The 22,573-nt window shown below is 36.2% G+C and overlaps 2 protein-coding genes across 2 annotated transcripts in view; both read right to left on the bottom strand.

The window, feature by feature from the left end:
* Window positions 1-9,335: 9,335 nt before the first annotated feature.
* The window catches only part of zgc:123297 (uncharacterized protein LOC641563 homolog), a 26,636-nt gene continuing 13,398 nt past the window's right edge, over window positions 9,336-22,573 (bottom strand). Inside the window, 10 exon segments of the mRNA XM_056449553.1 lie at window positions 9,336-10,465; window positions 10,631-10,749; window positions 13,289-13,311; window positions 13,386-13,616; window positions 14,889-14,984; window positions 15,422-15,621; window positions 15,624-15,934; window positions 18,654-18,714; window positions 18,822-18,862; window positions 18,945-19,116. Of these exon segments, the coding sequence (XP_056305528.1) occupies window positions 9,936-10,465; window positions 10,631-10,749; window positions 13,289-13,311; window positions 13,386-13,616; window positions 14,889-14,984; window positions 15,422-15,621; window positions 15,624-15,934; window positions 18,654-18,714; window positions 18,822-18,862; window positions 18,945-19,116 (1,784 nt within the window). The 3' untranslated portion in view covers window positions 9,336-9,935.
* On the bottom strand, window positions 18,024-19,478 carry pde6ga (phosphodiesterase 6G, cGMP-specific, rod, gamma, paralog a). The gene is made up of 3 exons (XM_056453305.1): window positions 18,945-19,478; window positions 18,822-18,862; window positions 18,024-18,714 (listed from the first exon to the last, which is right to left on the bottom strand). Exons 1-3 carry the CDS (start codon window positions 19,085-19,087, stop codon window positions 18,638-18,640), a joined length of 261 nt encoding a protein of 86 aa, XP_056309280.1. The 5' UTR covers window positions 19,088-19,478; the 3' UTR covers window positions 18,024-18,637.

The raw sequence follows: 22,573 nt of genomic DNA, 5'->3' as shown, positions 1-22,573 counted from the left end.
CAGCTTCTCCAGCTCTTTCTTCAACTCACCCACCTCTGCCTTGGCTGATCAACAGCATCTAGAAGTTTCTTGTAGTTTCGTCTCACTCCACAGAGGACGATGCAGCGCTTTAGTTGGAAAACAACCTCGTTCTCTTCATCCTGATGGTAGAAGCCAATATCAGTAAGCTCTCTCTGTTGATCAATGCCTTTCTCTGTAAAATTACCATGTCAAACAGAATCAATAATATAGAACAATATCTTTGGAAAACAAATTATCAATTTGAGACTTTGGAAATTATAAAATCTAAATATTTTATAAGCAGCTAGTGTTATATTATCATACAGTATGGCACTCAGACATTGACTGTCAAGTTCCAATTGGACACAACTACACATACAATGATACAAAGGATTTTAAGTGCAACAGGATCCCTTAGAAACTATTCTGATCAGAATTTGTTCAGTGTAATTCAACTTTCATCAAAAACATCTAAAGTTATGACACTTTCCATAAAGCTTTCAACAACTTTCTACCAATTCACATTGTACTCTTGCATTTAAAGTAAAGCTGCGGTCACACTGGACTTTTCTCCCCATAGACTTCCATTCATACACACGCGAATGTGTCAGACTGGAAATGCAAGTTCATGCATCAAGTTTCGCAGTTCACTTCGTTGCAAAGTTCAAGCTTGGTGAACTCTGACATGCGAAATCGCATTACTTGACTGCGGACAACTCTGGACACTTATATCTGGCCTCACATGGGCAGCTCTCTAAGCCCACAAAGTGATTCTGCAGGTGTTTATCATCATTTCTCAATAACACTCACTTAATTATTTAGTAATTTCTTTAGCTTTACGATCTGTTTCTTTCATTGAAAAAAAACATTATTTAAGGGAGTAAAGCTGATGAAAATTCAACATTGAGTTTTGTCATTGTTAAAAGAATGACACGAAAATAACTGTAGTAGGAAAGGTGTTTTCACTAACAACATGATAAAACAAGAAACGCTGTCAAAAAATGTGAAATTCAAAAATTGCAACCCAACTGGTTGAGCTATTAAATAAATAACCCAATAAAGGTTTAAAAATAACCCAACAAAGCACCAAATATTTTTAACTCAACCATTGGGTTAAATAAATAAGCCAACGTTTTTTAGAATGACACATTAACATAATAAGCATTATCCATGCTGTGACCACATATGATTAAATAAGCTTTGAATGTTTTAAAGTGTATCAGCAGAGAGCACCATAAATCAAATTTCTTACAAATATATTTTACCTATAGATGATGAGGATCACTGTCTTTGTTTGTGTGAGATTAAAGATTTTTAAGCAATTTATGTTCTTTTCTCTTTGCTCGAGCTCTTTTGCTTGAGCTAGACTTCATTAATGAGGGCTGACCCAGGACAGTAAAGTACTTTAGTACTTTATTAAACTTCTATGTAAGCTATGCGACGGACAAGTCTCAGAGAACAAAAGAGAAAAAAAAGTGTATAAATTGTATTACATTCATATTATCAGATCTGTTGATATATATATATATATATATATATATATATATATATATATATATATATATATATATATATATATATATATATAGGGACAAATATTACCGAGTATACATATTCCACTGACACACATACCAACACCCAGCTCTTCAACTCACCCTCCTTTGTCTTTATTGATTGACAGCATCTAGACGTTTCTTGTAGTTTCGTCTTACTCCACAGAGGGTGATGCAGCACTTCAGTTGGAGAACAACCTCGTTCTCTTCATCCTCATGGTAAAAACTGTATTAATAAACTTATCAATGCTTCTCTCTGAAAATTTTTATAGCAACTGGAAACTGTTTTGGGAGATGATAAAAAATATTTACAAACTACTTTATTGATTATTTATTATTTTATTAAACAGCCTATTAATCACTGATTAATAAAAGAAAATAACACACTTTTAATCCTTTGATGCGTACGATAACACTGATGTGATCAGGGTATATGCAGAAAGACTTTTCAGTAACGCAGTTCAAGCACTTCCAGCGAACTGACAAGCCATTACAAAATCGTCACTTTCTGCGCCATATATTTAAAATATGAAATTTTATTTTACCACAGTATTTTCAATGGAGTTTCAGCACTCGCCTTCTACTAGTACAAGAGCCAATCATCAATCAATATAAACTGAGGATACTCCAGGGGAGAGGTGCAGACTGTGAGTTTCTGCCGATTTTGTGTGATTTGAACATTTAGAAATGAAACTAAAGAGAGACTTGTTGTTTAATTTTATTGGTGATTCCTACAGTGTAAAACCCAACAGTCAACTTTATCAAATGAAATGAGTGTAGTTAACTCCAAAGTTACTGAAAGTTAATTCTACTCATTTGAAAAGAGTTTTGAACTTAGTGCCGAAGCAGTGATCTAATATGTTACTGTCTCTTGTGGGACATGTAACATGCTGTCTATATTTTGGCAGTTCACGGGAGAGTTTTGCTTTGTTAAAATCCCAGAGAATGATTAAAACAGAGTCCAGGTGTTGTTGCTCTATCACCGTGATCTGATCAGCAAGTTTCTGTATCGCCAGGCTCGCGTGCGTGTGTGGAGGAATGTAAACACTAACGAGGGTGAACGAGCAGAACTTGCGCGGTGAGTAGTAAGGCTTACAGTTAATAAACAGTGCTTCGAGATCTGCACAGCACATCTTCTTTAAAACTGTTACATCTGTACACCACCTTTCATTGATGTAAAAGCACGTCCCGCCACCTTGCTATTTCCGCATCGATTCTTCGTTGCGATCTGCTCTGAACCGTTGATAGCCCGGTAGGTGAAGCGCGTTATCTGGTATGGTGTCGTTCAGCCAGGTTTCCGTGAAACACAGAGCAGCTGAATGCAGAAAATCCCTGCTTGTCTGAGAGAGCAGAATGAGTTTGTCTATTTTGTTGGGTAGAGAGCGGAGATTTGCCAGATGGATGCTAGGCAACGCGGTTCGAAATACACACTGTCTGTGCTTCACAAGCGTGCCTGCGCGCTTCCCTCGTCTGCGCGCCTGAAAGCGATAGAGCAGGTCCGCGGTTGCAGTCCGCCAGACTACAATATCCAACAAAACATCACATAAGTCCAAGTCTGGAAAAATATTTGGTGGTGTATGCACCCGAATGTCCAACAATTCGTCTCTGGTAAAAATTATTGTAGGAATGTGACTCAAGACAGGACAAACTAACAAAAACACAAAAACTACTGCAGAGCACGACACTGAGGCGGCCATCGTCGTCGGCACCAGTCGTATAACAGGTTGTGTGGTAGGATGCCAAATTCGTTTACAAAAAATAGAAATAGAAAACTTAACTTTTATCACACTGCTTTTAATGCCAACCGCAAACGTCTTTGGCTAACAGCCATCATAAGAGCTAAATGGAGTGAGGACCTAATTAAAAATGCTCGACTCTGCAGTTCTCATTTATATCAGGTAAGTTCTCGCTATGCTGAATCGTACACGTTACTCATTTTTGATTGCAGCAATGATTTTAGCGAAAACAGTTAAATATGGTTAATTAAACTGCGGACACTGAATGCTAAGAATGAAATGTAAAAATGTAAGGTCACATACCCTGCCATACAGGTGCAGTTCGCTGTCAGAATGCAGTTGTTTTGCTTGTTGATGATTACCCAGGCCTTGTACAGTTCTGTCTTCTTTCTTTGTCTTTGCCTAGGCAAAACCTCGGTTTTTAGCTCTACAAAGTTTAGAATCTGGTAACTATGGAACATTATTTCTTGCACATGACCACACAGAACAAAATTATTGGCATCCAAAGATTTGAAGGACTTTAACTTCTCACTTGTAAAATCCCTTGGTGTTTCAATGAGATAGTTGTATATTTCGGGCTGGATGCCTGGCCATTTCCTCTTATCCAATATCCATTGGGAGGGTACTATCGCAAATTGACATTTCAGATGAACGCTGCTCACTTTAACGTTAGTTTTGCTGAATAACTGTGCTTATCACTGGGTGAAGAGCTGTTATAATATGCTGAAAGCATTATGTAAATAATATGTATAATAGGTAATCAATAAAACTCTAATACAACAACAAACTCTGTACCGCACCGGATGTCATTCCCTCGCTGTAAATGCTAGTGCCCCCTTTTTGTTTTCTGCAACCTCGCCGCACACGCATCCTGAATGTTTACAAACATGGTAATTCATCTATATGTTTTTAGCGTACTATATAGTATGAAAGTATGCCATTTCGGACACAGCCCAGGAGTCAGAACGATGGCAAATCCAACAAGTTCAAAGGTAGCTTTTGCAAACTGGAAATATAAGCACTACTTTTTCCTCGTTGAGGTGAAAGGCAAGAATGTTTATGTATCGTGCAACTTATGCCCAGGAAAAAAAAAGGAAAAAAGGAGTCTCTCTGCGTCGGTGACCAGAAATTCTAATCTAATTTTAGTCTAATCTAATCTAATTCAACTCTATATTTATTTTATAGTCATTGGACAAATTACACTATTTTTACGGTAACGTAATAGTTAATTTTACCGGTAATCAGTTACTTTTATAATTATGTAACTCAGTTACTATTTGTGAGAAGTAACTAGTAACTATAACTAATCTTTTAAAGGAAAATGCCCAACACTGCTAGGCATACATGCAATTGTTATGTATGAAAAATCAAAAATGTGTACTTTGAATAACTTTGCATAAGAATAAGTATGGATAAATATTAGCGCAAAATGTCAGAATATGTGCATTAAAGTGCAAATATTTGATTTTTTGATAGTCATAGGCTGTAAAATAATTGAAATCATTTACTGTAATGACAAATGGATGAGTAGCTTACTAAACTACTACAACTAGGTTAGCTTTCCCAATATTAGGTTTTTGAGAAAACCTATTGAATTAGCAGAGGGGGGTGGTGGAGGAAGTAGAAATAAAGATTGCAGAACTAACAGAACAAATTACTTCATGAACAGGCATTAGGTAAACCTAAGACTTGATTTCTCCACGTTTGGAAAATGTTGTTTCTGAAAATGTTGATTTCAGCTCAAAAGTTTATTTTGAATTTAATCTGTCAAATGACAGATGTGTTGCAATACTTTAACCAATTAACAATATTTAGTGCTTTGTATAACTGAATATTTATTTTTCAACCTGGCTAAAACTTGCCATTTTCAGACAGTGAAGTTGCCGGTACTATTATGCACGTTTTTGGCAACTATTAAAATGTCTTGGATGTGGCCGTAATGTAATCTTGCAACATTTTAGAGCAAAGCACTACTATACTACTCTTTTACACTTGAAGGCATTGTTCACAATATCGCATTACTTTTTGATATCGCCGCTCTACTGTAAATAGCAAGTGATCCTGATGAAGCAGTTCATCAAACCAAACAAAGTCTGCATTCAAGGCAGTGGATGTTTACAGAAACACTACTGATTTCATGTCACGTATTGATGAACTATCCATCACAGTTTGTTTACCACATAAGACAACGACAAACAATAAAACTAGTTGGCTTGGCATTACTGTATAACGTATTTACAATGCCATGTTTCCTGTGAGACATGTCTATTCCTGGAGCTTACACTATGAATGAACGTGCATTCGGTGCACTGCCGGAAGTCCGTGATTTGACCCTCCAATGACTGAAGGATTAGCCCATAATTTCACAAGCAAAGAGATATTTGGTTGGTTTGAGCGACCCAAATGTTAATAAAAAATAAAATAATAATAATTTAAAAAAATAAAACTACTAGACTCATGTAAATTACTGTAGATTCATGCCAGACAATTATTCATAGTCATAGTTATTCTAGTCGTATTCACACATGACTAGTATAACTACAACTATGAATAATTATATGCCGTGAATAGACTTTGCTTACAGTTTAAAACATTTGCCACAGTTGAAAAGAGGGATTAAACAACCTGTTTCAAGCACTCAAATGCATAATATAGCACATGGATTTTTAATCAGCATATAACAAATCATACATACATTTTCAGACCATATACAATGATAACTTTCTAAGCATTTTAATCTACATAAACTGATCTGTTTATCATTATGTAATGTTGAGGATGTTCGTTAGCAAGCACATTGTCTTTTATTTGCAGCTGTCTGAATAAACATTAGCTAAAGCAATAGCAGGGTGGTTAAAATCATGTAAAGATTTGGTTCAAAAAGCATGATTATAAACTATTATAAATTAGCTGACAATTTAACACTTTAAAGCATATATGTGTGTGTGTGTGTGTGTGTGTGTGTGTGTGTGTGTATGTATGTATGTATGTATGTATATATGTATATATATATATTAGAGGTGTGAACCTACACTGGTCTCACGGTTCAGTTATGATTATCCTGCCATCGATTCGGTACAATTCGATATCTTGGTGCATCGACAATGCTTTCCATACACAATTTTATATTTTACTTTACAGACGCTGTTGACCGATGAGTGACACTGATAAACTGCAGCGGCGCAGCGTTGCCAGATTGGGAGGATTTGGATAGGCATTTCGGCGTGTTTTGAATAGTTTTTGGGCTGGAATTAGTCAGCTACATCTGGCAACACTCCAGCGGTGATCACAGCTGATCCATGATATATGCGGTGGAGAAAAACTTGAGCGCTCCTGTCTGTATCCAGAAGTATAACTGTAACAGCCAAGAGAAGAGGAAAAGTCACGCAGCCGGTCAAATGGGCCACAGTGAGTGAGAGAGTGAGAGCGAGAGAAAGAGAGAGAAATGGAGTTTACTTTCATTCTCTCAATCACAGTGAAATAGGGGCTTCGGCTGTTCAGTGTCAGTGAAAGACTGTCCAGCAAACACACATACAATGAAATTGTGCACAGTTTCTGCGTTTTTAAGTAGTTGGAGCGTTGCAAACACTCACGCTCGCGTCTCTCACCATAAGCTACGGCGACATATCGCTTATGAGATAAATGACGTCAGTACACAATAATCAGTTATGATTATTACTGAACCGATACCAAATTGTCCGTGTCTGTGTCGCGGTGCACTGGAGAAACAATTAATTTTGACACCCCTAATATATATATATATATGTTTAAAATACACTTGCAGCATCTCAGAGTTATAGCCACTATAATATATGATTTGTTTAACATTATATAATTTCTTTCCATTTCAATGCTGCAAATATGTAGATTTGCTTACCTATTAAGAGGAATGACCCTCTCGCTCTTAGTACCTTACAAAGGTGCTTGGATAAGATTAAAATCTGGCTTTCACATATTTTTTTAACATTTAATGATGATAAGACAGAGGTAAATGTTTTCAGCCCTACTGATAATGTTCAGGCCACTTGCCTAGATCTGGGCTGCCTTCAGATCCCCCAGTGTGCAAAATCTGGGTGTCATTATTGATTGAATGACAGACACATATCAGTTCAGTTATTGGCTCCAGTTTTTCTAAACTCTGCTTGCTGTCTAAAGTTAAACATTTCTTAAATCCCACCACTACAGAGATGGCTGTCCATGCTTTTATTACGTCACGGTTAGACTACTGCAATTTACTTTACTGTGGCACTTAAAAATCTCAAATTTCTAGTTTTCTGTTGGTCCAAAATGCTGTTGCTAGATTCATTTGTAATAGCAGGAAACATGACCACATTACTCCTCTTCTCAGTAACAGGGCCTCCTTTGGCTGCCCATCCTATTCAGAATAAATTTTACTGTTAAAAATCCCTTCAAAATCAAGCCCTAAACTATCTCTCAGAGCTGTTCCATTTTACACTCGTGTGAGATCTCTTAGATCAAGTGATCAAAATCTTCTTTTAGTTCCTCAATCCAGACTGAAACGTAGAGGGGACAGAGCTATCTCTGTGGTGGGTCTGCGGTTATGGAACCCTTTGCCCCTTGAGATTAGAATAGCCCCATAACTATCTTTTTTAAATCACTCCTAAAAACGTATCTATTCAGCTTGACCTTTTAATATTATTTTAATAGTTTTTTCTACTGCTTCATTTTTAAATTCAGTCGTTTCTCTTGGCTCATTTTTATGTTTTTATAATCTGTCTTTTTATTTTACTTTGTCTTATATACAGCACTTTGGTCAGTTTTGTGGCTGTTTTTAAATGCGATTTACAGTGCATCCCGAAAAGTATTCATAGCGCTTCATATTTTCCTCATTTTTTATGTTACAGCCTTATTCCAAAATGGATTAAATTCATTCAATTCCTCAAAATTCTACACACAATAGCCCATATTGACAATGTGAAAAAAAGTTTTGAAACAGTTTCAAATTTATGAAAAAATAGAAAACCTGAAAAATCACATGTACATAAGTTTTCACAGCCTTTGCCATATAAAAGACATACACCTGTCTATATAAGGTCTCTGGGTTGAAAGTGCATGTCAAAGCAAAACCAAGCATTAAGACAAAGGAATTGCCTGTAGACCTCCGACAAAGGACTGTCTTGAGGCACAAGGCTGGAGAAGGTTACAGAAAAATTTCTGCTGCTCTAAAAGTTCCAATCACCAATCAGGCCTGTATGGTAGAGTGGCCAGACAGAAGCCACTTCCAGCCTGGAATTTGCTAAAAGGCATCTGAAGAGCTCTCAGACCACATGAAACAAAATTCGCTGGTCTGATGGTGTAAAAAAAAATAACTCTTTGGAGTGCATGCCAGGCGTTACGTTTGGAGAAAACCAGGCACCGCTCATCACCAGGCTAATACCATCCCTACAGTGAAGCATGGTGGTGGCAGCATCATACTGTGTGGATGTTTTTCAGCAGCAGAAACTGGAAGACTAGTCAGAATAGAGAGAAAGATTAATGCTGCAATGTACAGAGACATCCTGAATGAAAACCTGCTTCAGAGTGCTCTTGACCTCAGACTGGGGCAATGGTTCATCTTCCAGCAGGACAATGACCCAAAGCACACCGCAAAAATATCAATGGAGTGGCTTTACGACAACTCTGTGAATGTCCTTGGGTGGCCCAGCCAGTGCCCAGAACTAAATCCTATTTAACATCTCTGGAGAGATCTGAAAATGGCTATACACAGTCACTTCCCATCCAACCTGTTAGAGCTTGTGAGGTACTGCAAAGAGGAATGGGCATAAAATCCCAAAGACAAGTGTGCCAAGCTTGTGGCATCATATTCAAAAAGACTTGAGGTTGTAATTGCTGCCAAAGGTGCATCAACAAAGTATTGAGCAAAGGCTGTGAATACTTATGTACATGTGATTTTTCAGCTTTTTTCATTTTTAATAAATTTGCAAAAATTTCAAAAAATATTTTTTTCACATTGTCATTATGGGGTATTGTGTGTAGAACTTTGAGGAAATAAATGAATTTAATCCATTTTGGAATAAGGCTGTAACATAAGAAAATGTGGAAAAAGTGAAGCGCTTTGAATATTTTCCAGATGCACTGTGAAAATAAATGAACAAGACTGATAATGATTTACAGAGTAAAGTATATTTGACATCGTTTGACGTTGAATTATTAGAAAATAATGCACACCTGAGGTGGTGATGTGGCCACAATGCAAGGTGTGGATTTATTGTCTTACAATTCAATAGACTGGAGTTGATTATTCAGCTTATACGATGGTATTGTTAAGATACTATTCAAGACATGTGTCACATTTTTGTATTCTAACAACTCCTGTGTGTAGGACTAGATTCTTACACATTTTCTCCCAAAGCCTTCTGCTTTGATTTCATGTAATTTTTGACTGTTGCATGCTCAGAACTAATCAAAATCATTGAACATATCAATTTGGAACTGTGATGCGGTTAAAATAAGTATGAAACTAAAGTACTTTACCTTGTGTGTTTATCTGAAAATTACAGCACACCTTAGAATGCTCATCAGCCAATCAGATCCAAGCAGGGTAATATGATGAATGTTATTCTAAAGCGTTACTGGCATGATACAGCTTAAATATAGATCTCTTCTGGACATACTGGTGTAACGTTTACAGAGCACTGTATGGTAAGATCCTCAGAGAGTCATAACAACACAGGAATGGAAAGACAGTGTCAGAGAAGGTGGTTGTAAATGTCTGTAGATGCATTTTAGTTACAGGATCAGAGAAGGACACGGTTCCTGCATCACAGTCCAGATTAACTCTCACACGCTCAAGCTCTCGCTGAACAACAAATTCATTAGTGGGTTTTGGGAACTGGTAATAGAATTCTTCGTATAAAACCGACTCATTATATTTAACATTCCAGATATCATTTGCAAATATGTCCCCTCCCGTTCTTTCGTGTGATGCTGTGGTTACTCCTATGCTCCAGCCTGAACTCCCCTTTACCTCCACATCCCAGCAGTGTGTGCCTGAATTGAAACCCTCTGAACCCAAAACACTGAAAAACCAGTCAAATCTTTCGGGATTATTGGGAAGAAGCTGTTTTTCGGAAAACTCAAGAGATTTCACGCTGGTCAGATCATCAGACAGGAGGAGACGCGGATTAGCCGTGTTTGGATCCAGAATGACTGGAGCTGAATGAGACACAAATCAACAGCTGCTGTTATTCTGGAGTTCATGAAATGATCAAGAGAGATCCGTGTATAGATTATTGCAAATTATGATACTTATCCTGTTAATAAAACACGTCAGATATCTTTAAATTTGTTTAACGTATTGGTGCACAAGTCCAGACTCACTGTATTGGATGATGTCCTGCATCTTATTCCACACTCTGAACGGCAGGTTGCCCAAGTAATCTGACACTTGAATCAAAGCTCCAGAAGGTATCTGTGGATCCAGCTCTGAGATCTGGAGTCTGGAAGAACATTAAATGAATAGGACATCCAAAAATGAAATTTACCCCACAATTGAATCACCCTCAAACCATTCTCTGTGTATATGACTTCCTATTTTATTTATTTTTTTTTTTTTTTATTTTACTCTGGGCGATGCAGTGGTGCCGTAGGTAGTGGTGTCACCTCATAGCAAGAAGGTTGCTGCTTCGAGCCTTGGCTGCGTCAGATGGCGTTTCTGTGGGGAGTTTGCATGTTCTCCCTGCGTTTGTGTGGGTTTCCTCAGGGTACTCCGGTTTCCCCCACAGTCCAAAGACATGCGGTAGGTGAATTGGGTAGGCTAAATTGTCCGTAGTGTATGAGTGTGAATGAGTGTGTTTTCCAGAGATGTGTTGGGCATTTTAAAAACCCCACTTTTTTCTATGTAGTTTCACTGTTTGTCCACATCAAAACAGAGTATCGTGTGACTAAAACCATCATTTTCTAAAAACTCTGGCCAGGGTGAAGATTTTCTCAAATTTTGGGTACAGTGTGGTGTTGTGAACACTACACAGTTTTTTTTTTTTTCTTATTATGTCAGCATGCATACTATTTTCTCCTTTCTGATTGGCCAACAAGGCTGGGTTTACACCAAATACGAAATATGGAAATGAGGCAAATTTTGCCTGTTTGCGGCAAACGTATTGCATATTCCGCATTGTTCAACAGTGGGATGTAATCTGCCTCTGTTCACACATTTGCATTGACTTACATGCAATTTACTTGCATAATATGCTTAATTCACTGTTAAAGCCAAATTATTACTTCATGTGTAGACCTTGCATATTGTGATGTGCTCCACCCTGCTTCTCTCTCTCACTGTGTCCTGCTCTTAGATTAATTAGCTTCCAGCTATTAATTGTTATGAGCCTGTCTAAAAAATAAGTGGTATGGGTATGAATACAGCCTTCTTAAGCGTAAAAGTTGTTATGTGATTGTAGTAGTTGGATTGATTCTTAATGCCAGTTGTGTAAACTGTGTTAAGGTCAACACGTTGGGGATAATTAACATTATTACGGCTTCACTCAGTTACCTCTGTGGTGTTAATACTTTGTGTATTTTATTTGAGTCTTGCTTCTAGGTGTATCTAAAGTGTGAGTGTCTTATTTTCTTTTGTATATCTCTTCTCCTTTTTATGGTTGAGAGAGGAAGCTCAGGGAAGTCTATGTTGTTAATTTTCATCTTTGATTTTTGCTTTAGGTAAGCTAGTCCTCTTAAACACATGTAGCTGCTTTTTGGGTAACACTTTATTTTGATGGTCCATTTGAGTGTTAGTAGACTGTCTGCTTAATATCTGTTGATACTGCTCCTTCAACATTTAACTGACTATAAGAAACTTTGCAAGTACATGTCAACTTACACTAACCCAAACCCCAACCTAACAGTCTACTTATAATCTAATGAGAAATGGTGGGCATGTAGATGCAATGTAACTTAAAATCAACAAACGGACCATCAAAATAAAGTGTGACCGCTTTTTGTTTGTTGTTTTAGGTTATAGTCGTTCAGTTTGACATTCAGTTTCTGTTAAAGTTCCTATATTTCTTTTAAATGAATTCTGATTTAATTTTTTTTCTAAACATTGTGCTGACTCTTCACTCTGGGGCTGAGGATTGAAATGTGTTCTCCACATTTATCTTTTTTTAGTTCTAATTTAATATTGTTTACCAAAAATTTTAGTCTTCTTTTACACCTCTGAACCCCTAGACGTAACAAATTGGGGGCTCGTCCGGGATCCCCCTTTTTTTTCAGGTCACTGTTAACAAACAGAAAACATCACCACCATCTGGCAGGTAAGGTATGCGTATATGCAGTTTTTCTAAGCTGTTTGACAGGGTTTTTTTGTGGGGGAAGGAAAGTCTGTGTTGAAGTGATGGAGTTTTGGTGTGAATCCAACATAAAAGTATCATTATCTGAGTCTGCTGTTGGTTGCCTTAACATGCATCACAGTGTATTTTTGCGTTTTCATATGGATAGTTTTTTTTATTTTTATAAAAACAGGGAAAATTGGGCATCACTGTGGTGCACTGGTATTACAATCGTCTCACAGCAAGAAGGTCGCTGGTTCGAGCCTCAGATGGGTCAGTTGACATTTCTGTGTGGAGTTTTCATGTTCTGCCCATGTTCGTGTGCGTTTCCTCCGGGTGCTCTGGTTTCCCTTCACAAAGACGTGGTATAGGTGAATTGGGTAGGCTAAATTGTCCGTAGTGTATGAGTTTAAATGAGTGTGTATGGATGTTTCCCAGTGATGGGTTGCAGCTGGAAGGGCATCCGCTGCGTAAAACATGTGCTGCATAAATTGGCGGTTCATTCCGCTGTGGCAACCCCAGATTAATAAAGGGACTAAGCCGAAAAGAAAATGAATGAAAGATGAAAGCGGGGAAAACTGACTTTGTAAAAAATACCTGTGTAGGACATGGCCTAAATTAGGGAGTAATTTTCATTTTTCAGTGAACTATTCAGACTCAAGGTTCAGAACTGCAGTGGTTTTGGATTGAGAAGCAGAAACATTGTAAGACTCACCTTTCCATTGAGTCTGGAAATTCCTGCGGAACAAACACAAAAGCTGATCATCAAGAACTCATTAAATCAACAGAAACTCAATGATCTGAAATCAAACCTTGAGAAAGCAGATATCATCGGACTCTATCATCTTCTCCATGTCTTGAAGTGTGTGTGAAAGTGCTGAGATGTGTTTGTTCATCTCCTTCAGCTTTTCCTTCATCTTTTGCTTCTTCTCCACCTCTTCCTCCCTCAGTGCAGTGATTGTAGCTTCTTCTTCATTTCTGAGAAACTGATGAAGCTTCTCAAACTGCTCTTTAATCTGACGCTCGGTGTGATCAGCTTGAGACTGAAATCAAATGCAGTCTATGAACATGGCAATGATCTGTGGCTTGAATAATGATTTATGAGAGACAAAACTGGAGATTTTACACCAAGGAAACATTATGAATGAAATTTAACATCTCAAGTTGTTGCTGATGCACGTCCAGTTTTTCATGCTGTTCCACCACATTCAAACATTGATAAACAAGTTGATGCCTTGCCAATTGACAATACCTTTCCATGTGCTGTCTTAAGTTAAAGGGTTAGTTCACTATCTAATTAAAATTATTTTATTGTTTACTCATTTTCAAGGCGTCTGAGGTGTAATATGACTTTCTTCTTTTAGTCGAATTCAATTGTAGTTCTTACCTTGGCCTTTCCCAGGTCTACAATAACAACGGTCAGCTGATTTTATCAGCAGTCCAAAAGAAATCCAATAAAGCACGTCCATCTATAATAAATAGTGCCTCCCACAGCTCTGTGGAGTCTCTTTTAGAATCAGTTTCAAGGAGTTACATATCTACTGTTCACCACAAGTGGAACTGTAACAATCTTGCACAAAAAAATTGCACAACTCAACCCAAGCAGCATGTACTTCAGTCATTTTTAGGAAACGGCTCATCAGCATTTTACTCTTTAACACAGGGGAACCCAAACTTTTTCCTTTAAAGGTCCAAAAAGCAAACTTGTCCGTGCATCGAATAAATACCAAAATGTATATATTAAATTTGCCATGGGTAATTTCCTAGTTTATTCTGTAAGATTTATCAATAACTAGAAAGGGTTACTTTAAATCATATTAATTCATGCAGTATCATTTTTAAGATGTTATAATGAACTTATAACGGTAAAAACAATCCCATTTATAACACAAAGGAGTTCAACGCTGAATACACTAGTCGAGCTGCTCCTGCCTTTACCTTTATCTACCTGTATATACCTCCACTTCTATCTGTCAATTATTTACATTTTAGAAGTCTGATTAATTTTCAACATTTGACTGAATCATTTCAGTTGGCTTTTTTGTATCTCAGCAATAAAACAAAGAAACAAAAGATTACGTTAAATTTGAAGTGACAATCTCTGTCAAAGGCATTCACCCCAACCACCTTCTCATTGTTCTCCCTCTCTTCTCAGATAGGACGGTGGGCCAACTCTGCTCTAACACTTGCCATTTAGTTTCTATCTACTCATCTATCTACTTTTTTCCCAAATCAATAAGAAAGCATGCAGTTGTGTCACACAAATAAGTTATTGTAATAAAACGTGCAAATATATCTGAAGAATCAGTCCTTACTTTGATGTGTTGCACAGTTTTCTCAAACGTTACTTTCACCCATTCTCTCTGTTGAAGATTCCCCTTTAAATACTTCAAAGCTGTTTTGAGCTGCTCCTAGAAGTTAAAGTGAATATCTGTAAGGCATCAGAGATTCCTGCAAAATGCATGTGTGATTCATAACAATACTACTGTATGGAAGTTTACTAGTATTGTAATATCTGATTTAAAAGAACAGTTTACCAAAAAAAATAATAATACAAATAAATAAATTTAAAAAAATAAAAACAATTTGACTTGTTTGACTTTTTATTTTGAGAAACGTTGAAAACCTGCAACCCTTGACCTTCATAGTATTTGATTTTCCCTCCACGAACAAAATCAGAGGTTACAGGTTTACAACATTCTTCAAAATATCTTATTTCAATAAAAAAAATCAAACTTTGATTCCTGTTCCTGTTTGGAACAAGGGTTAGTAAATGGTGTCAGAATTTTCATTTTTGTGTGAACTACCCCTTTAATTAAGTTTTTACGCTCAGATATCAATCTCTTACCTTACACAGGGGAACCGCTTCACTGATGGGTCTGAATGAATGGTTGAGGTGTTTCTGTGAATCTCTGCACACTAAACACACAGGCTGTTGGTCCTCCAGACAGAAAAGTCTGAGCGTCTCACCGTGTAAACTGCAGATATCCTTAGACACGGATGAACGCTGCTCATCTCTCTCCTTCAGGAACGACTCGCAGAGGTTTTCAATGCAAGATTGAGAGGAGGATCAGCTTTAGACGATTTTTTACAAAGAGGACACATTCGAGGTTTTTTGGTTCTCCAGAACTGCTGAAGACATTCTTTACAAAAACTGTGACTACATGACAAAATAACAGGAAACTTGAAAATATTACCACACAACGGACAACTATAATCACTTTCAGCAGTTGAAGCCATTCTCAAAGTGCGAGCTGTACAGCAGTAGATATTTGAGAGAATTACAAAAATCTGTTCAGAAATGAGCAGAAAGAATAATCTGTTCACAAAGGGTTTCTCTTTTTTTTTTTTTTTTTTTTGGCTTTTGTCAAGACATAGGAGTGTCAAGACAGAAAGAAGAAGCAAAAAGGCAGTCACTTCCTTGTACATTTTAAGAGGGAGGAGTTTTTATTATCTTCATCTTGTGCTTTTAAACTCTTTGTCGGTCTAATCTGTCATTAGACATCTGACCTTGAGAGGACCCTTAAATAAATGACATACCTCGTTTCTGAACACAAGATGAAAAGAGGTCGACTTTTTTTAAAGCTTAATCCCAGTTTCAGTCCACATTCAGCTGCACTATTCTACTCTATTTATAGCAAAAGTAAGGGAAGATGTGCGTTCACACCCTTGGCGGAATGTGACGAAATCCATGTTTATGACTATTTACTTTTCTTTACGGAGACATTTGCCCTGCTGAATATATAGTTTTATGGTGTGTATTTTGATCTTTGCAACTTTTAACTTCTCGGGTTTGGTTTAGTCAGTCATGCTTGACCAATAAAAAATAAAATGACAAAAAGTCAACACAACTAATATTTTTATGTTATTTATCTTTAGTTTGTTAAGAAGTTAAGAAGGTTTTGACTTATTTTTTATACAAAGTTAATTTTGTCTGTTTGATTATGTTGAGATGACTAGAAAAGTTAACTAAATAATTAAAGGCAGCAAGAATATTTTACAGTAAAAGCAAGCATTTTGGATTACTAACAACTTAATCTGCAGACTCCTGTACGGTCTTAAAGAGACAATTCACCCAAAAAAAATTATTCTGTCATCATTTATGGACTCTTCTCTTGTTCCAAACCTGTTTGACTTTCTTTTTTTCTGTTGAACACAAAAGAACATATTTTGAGGAATTTGGAAACTTGACTTCAATAGTATTTGTTTTTTTTTTCTACCATGAAAGTCTGTGGCTATAGGTTTTCAGCTTTCTTCAAAATATCTGTTTTTGTGTTCAACAGAAGAAATTGATAAACAACTTGGAACCACTTGAGTAAACTTTCATTTTTGTGTGAACTTTCTCTTAAAACTATAAATCAAAGCATTGGTAGACTTGTTTGCAATTAAATAAAGGTGCAGTATGTGAGTTTGACACCCAGTGGTTGAACTAGGTATTGCATTCCTGGATCAAAACAAATGCAAGCGCTGGTTGCCAGATTAAAACCAAAAGGAGCGAGTCTGACGATCGAGCCTAAAGGCTTATTTAAATCGTTTTCTATACAAAAGCAACCGGGCTCTGCTACAGTGTTTGTCTTCCTCTTTTTCTTTCTGCAGTGTTTGTGGGCAGGGGCCAGGGGTTTCAATTTTCCCAGGTTTGCTTGTGCAACAAATGGGTGGGGCTTGAGTTCCGTATCGATGTAACGAAGACATTCATTCAAACCAAAAAAAACGACATCCGTCGATTTATTCAAACCACTATGAGTCGACTCTTTTATAGATGAATCAATAGTTTTAAACACGGTGCACGTTCAGATTAAAGCCTTAGCTGGATATTTCACTTCACTTAGAGTTGTGTTACACACTGCATGGAGTTCTGCATTTAACTCCCAGAACTGTCTCTTCCAAAAACTACCACTTCTTAATTGTATTTCATCTTTTTCTTCTGAGGCACAAGTGATTTATTAAATAAGAAAAAAGCCTACAGTGGCTTCTACTGCAGCAAACTCAACATATTCTCACAGTAATTTTTTTAACTTTTCATTTAGAGGCTAATTTGTATGAAATTTGTACAATCTTAATCGTACAAATTAGTACAACTTGCTTATCACCCAATGACCAATAGGTTTAGGGGTGGGGTTGGGTGCAACACCTCTATTCTAAAATCATACATTTTTGTACGACTGAACTACGAATTAATATGAATTAGCAATTAAAGTGACAAAACGTACGTTTTCTCGAGAGATCAGGCTGACAAATTCCATTCCATGATGCTTTTGTACTCTTTGACTCACTGGATAGAAACGGTACTTTATTCGCAAATGCTTTATGCAATAATCCAGTTTTGTGCACAAGTTTAATTTGCATCTTTGTATGGACACACAGCTAATCATCAGCATGGCATTAACATTGGGACAGGAATATATCCCAAGACTGTAAGTGCAACCCAATCACTCAGACAGATTCCTGAGAAGTATGAAAATAATCAAGCTTTAATTGACGTCCAAACCACTTCTGTGCTGCCGGGAATGAGTTGGGCTCATTCTAGTATGGTTCTCCAGCATTATAAGGCCAATAAACTGGGCCGGTTTCTCATAGAGAGCTGCTCCCAGTACTGCGCGGCAGACGCTGAGACCCACAGCGCGCACACATACACACACTGATTCTGTACATGACACCACTCTTCCAGCTTAACAAAATGAAAATAAAAACATCCATCATTAAAAAGATCCAGCTGCATGGTGCTACATCCCATACATTTTTATGAAAACTAAAGCCAGATGTTGCAGCTATAATGCCCATACCACAATAATAAAACAATTCTATGATTAGGAAAGATGATGAAGTAAAAAACAAGGAATAAGAAAAGTTATCTGAGATTATCATTGGCGAAAGAGTGAAACCTAGTACTACATGAAACTTCAGTTTGAAGAGGTAGATTAACTAATTCGAGTTAGTTACTTACAAACGCTGTCCATCTATGACTAACCAAACATTTGCTGAAGATATTGCTAAATGTGAATGTGTAAATAAGATATTAAGGTGCAGGATGTTGCTGGTGGATCAAGGATAACAGGAAGTGACATCATATAATGCCGTACTGGGCCAGCTCATGCAACTCCAGGTGACTGTACGCCTCCCATGGACAGATTACATTAAAGTCTGAAATACAATTACACATCATTTTAAAAGACATGAATATATATATAAAGAAGAGTAGATAATAGAAATTACATATAATAATATTTTTGACTTAAAATTGTTCATACCTGTTCCCAATCCCTCCATTCCGGGAATCTCTTCACCAAATCTGAAAATAATAACAATAACATTAATATTAACAAAAAATACACATGTATTTAAATATACATATTTAAAGTAGTTTGCAGTACCCAATGACACCCTTTTTGGGTGGTTTGCTCTTAAACTGGCGTGTTGACCTCTGTTTGAACTTAGGCGGGCCCTTGTGGGGACTACCGGGTCCTGTGGCACGTGTGGCACCTTTGCTGGTCGATTTAGGCTTGGAAACATCCATATTCACAAGGAAGAAACCAATGGAATGTACTGTAGAGTGATGATTTTATGATAACCTGTAAAAGAATAAGGGCATTAAACAGGATATTCTGGCATTAGGCAATACTGTTGATATATTTATTTCTATAGTACACTATTGTCAATGGCATGAAGATACTTGAAACAATATACTTTTAAATAAGTAATATAATAAAGCATTATGTAGTGGCTTTCCATTTGCGGCTATCGCTGGTAGAGTGAGCAAGTTTTGTTCGCGTAAAAGTTAGAGTCCGTAGGCAAAATAGATGCAGATAAGACGTCTTTATTTGTTTTCCAACACAGCTTTCTTCAGCAAACTTACTTTAAATTATTGTTTAAATTATAAAGACCATACCAAAACTACAGGATTCCATCATCTATATAGCACGCTTCTCTATATTATGTAGCCTATACGTAGGTTCAAAAGCTCTGCTTCCAACCAACACGCTTCCTCAATGCAGTGATGCCACAGTTACATAGTATCGAACATATTGAAAAAAAAATACAATTATAAAAGTACTAAAAAATAAAGGCTTAAATTATAAAATTTTATTAAAATGATAATAATTAACAAGTGTTATAAAATAAAAAAGCTAAATAAAAGAAAAAATGTATTTAAATTATTATTTTATTATAATATAATTACTATATAGTACTATATAATATAGTAATTTAATATAATTACTCCACATGACATGACAACCTCAAAACATTATGCAATTCGGAGTGTGCCTCACACAGGTGAGTGGGCTTGACAAACCACCTGTAAAAACCTTTTTCACCTCTCTGGCACATTTGCACCAGACACAAAAAACACTCCTCCCTCATAACTCTATAGCACTTGATTCTCTGATTATTAACAGTTCCTTTGTATAATTAGCACTTCTTGTGTGTATTGCCTCTTCTAGTTAAATCGCTGAATGCCTCAATTGTAAATCGCTTTAGACAAAAGCATCTGCTAAATGACTTAATGTTAAAAAAATTTATTAAAGTGCAATTATTTTATTGAAGTGCAAATTGTAAATCAGTTTATAAAGAGAACATAAGAATCGAACCTGCTCCCATCACACCAGCAGATTGCGCATAATAATAATTATAAATCCCTGAGCCACCAGAGTCCACGAGATCTTTTTATTAATCCCCCTTACAAGCCCACCTGTAATCTGCTGTCTAGAAGGTTTCTCAATTAATCTCCTTAGATGAAGGTCAATGGACGATAAGCAGGACAGTCTAGAAGTCAAAGTCTTTGTTTAATAAGCTAAAGCACAGATAAAAATGCATTGTTTGCTTTTAAAAGGCAATTTGTTGCATTGCAATAGTTTTTTCTGTAGCAATAGAAAAAGTGCACGTAAAATGACATTGCATGAACAAAACACATCAAAGCAATTCTCTATTTGCATCCCAGAAATGCTGTTTTTCTTATTATTTTATTGAATGTTGGTTATCAGGTCTACTCAAGTTCACAGAGGTGTAGTTCATCACATTAAGAGACTTGTTCATATAAGATTCATAATTATAATTATGACAGTATTTATTTAGCATCTACATAAGTGGATCATAATAATATTCCTTTTGCTATAAGTGTGCACAATTTTTAATGTAAAGTGTATTCTTACTAGCTAGCTGTCAATGTTTTAGCACTCATCAACTTGGAAAAAAAAAACACCCAGAGAGCGTTTCATCAATAGTTTTTATTTTCTGTTATCGTATAGTAAATCTGTTTAAAACTGTAAATGAAACAAACAATATTGGATCATTTTTGTTTGTTTTTTTTACAAAAAATAATATTATTTTAGTCTTTTTATTTGCAAATATTGTGATGAAATTAAGACCAGCGACTTGTCAGGAAAAATTACCTTTACAGCAGTTTGTTTTGTTATTTTTTCCTCTGTTGAGGACAGAGTTCTGATTTTTAAAGTTTTATCATTACATTATCTCTGATTTAAACGAACATTAAATATACACACATTCCACAAATGTAACAAAAATCTCCAACTTACACTGTAAAAAGCCAGCCTGATCTCACGAGAAAACGTAAGTATTTTACATTTTGTCAGTTTAGTGACTAATTCATATGAATATGTACAAGTTCAGTCATACGAACATGTATGATTTAAAAAAGAAGGCGTGGCACCCAACCCCACCCCTAAGAACAAATAATACTAAATTGTACGAAATGGATCATACGAATTAGCCACTAAATCAAAAAGTTACAGATTGCAGTGAGATAGCATTGAAAAGCAATTAGTTAGTTCAGTCTAAAAAGTGAGTTGACTTTAAAAAGCGACAAGTTTACTTTACTTAAAAAAATAAAACTCATCATAACTGGAAATTAAGTTTATTTAACTTAATTTTTTATAACAACGTACAGTTCATTTACTTAATACTTTCAAGGCAATAGGGGTTTACTCATTTAAAAAGTAGCCAATAAATCACATTTTATCATGTACTTTGTTTTTTGTATTTGTTATTTTTAAGTATATGAACCTTTTCGTCAATTCAAACCTATACATTAGACAAACGCTTTGCTTGGTAAATGCACCAATACAATGAAATGATTACATTTCTAAGTACATTTCATATATTTTTTTTCTAAATACCAATGTGCTATTTATTTCTATAGCCTCTCCAGAAAAGCAAAACCCCTCACAATAGTTTTTGTACTATTTTTCCAAGAATATACACAAACATACATCATTACAGTTAACTACAGCCAATATAAACATTGAATTAATTTCCATGCTTGATGTCGTGCTGTGTTTCTACTCACCTGCTGGTCTTTTGTCTGTGTTTGTATGCGCTGGTCAAGATGCTGCTCTCTGTAAACACACTCTCAAACAGTTCTTATACGCCTGTCGATCCGAGCATCATAAGATGATTAAACATGCACACGATGGTCCTTCCTCTTCCCAGAACACTGCAGCTGTCATCACCAGCCCAAAGGCAACATGAGGCCACATTCACATGTGCAGCTATGAAATTAATCCTGTTTGTTTTCCATAGTCCGTGCAATACTAAATTAGACACACAGCTCTGGTTAATTCTAGAGTTGTGTGGTTGATTTTGCTTCCGTGTTCACTCTTGTACACATCTTTACTTTGATTTATAAATTGGTAGGGTTGTTTTTTGCTTCTGTTTACTTTTCTAGAAGTATTTATGATTATTTTTATAGATATTTTTGGAAATATTAGATTTTTTCCCACTGCATGCACTGTAAAAAAAGTTAACTCAACTTAAAATTAAAGCAACAAACTTTAGGACATTTGAGTTTACTCAAATCGAGTCAAGTGTAGTAATTGGGTTTGAAAGTTGAATCAACTCAAAAATATGCTAGAGTTTGTTGAAATTTAAGTTGAGTCAACTTTTTTTTACAGTGTGGTACAGTTTGGTTTGGTATGGCTAGCTTTCAGGAGCTTTTCCACTGCGTTCCGTACCTAGTAGCTGGTATACTTACTGTATTTATTTTTTT

Source organism: Danio aesculapii, chromosome 3, assembly GCF_903798145.1.
Source record: "Danio aesculapii chromosome 3, fDanAes4.1, whole genome shotgun sequence".
Lineage (NCBI taxonomy): Eukaryota > Metazoa > Chordata > Actinopteri > Cypriniformes > Danionidae > Danio > Danio aesculapii.
The sequence above is the reverse complement of the archived record's forward strand: the minus strand, read 5'-3'. Positions and strand labels throughout refer to the sequence as shown.

Excerpts from the sequence above, each read along its gene's own strand:
- pde6ga (XM_056453305.1), bottom strand. The coding sequence starts at position 19,087 with ATGGATGTTTCCAAGCCTAAATCGACCAGCAAAGGTGCCACACGTGCC. Across the intron at positions 18,863-18,944 it reads CCCAAAAAGGGTGTCATTGG|ATTTGGTGAAGAGATTCCCG; the intron begins GTACTGCAAACT and ends TATTATTTTCAG. Across the intron at positions 18,715-18,821 it reads AATGGAGGGATTGGGAACAG|ACTTTAATGTAATCTGTCCA; the intron begins GTATGAACAATT and ends ATTGTATTTCAG.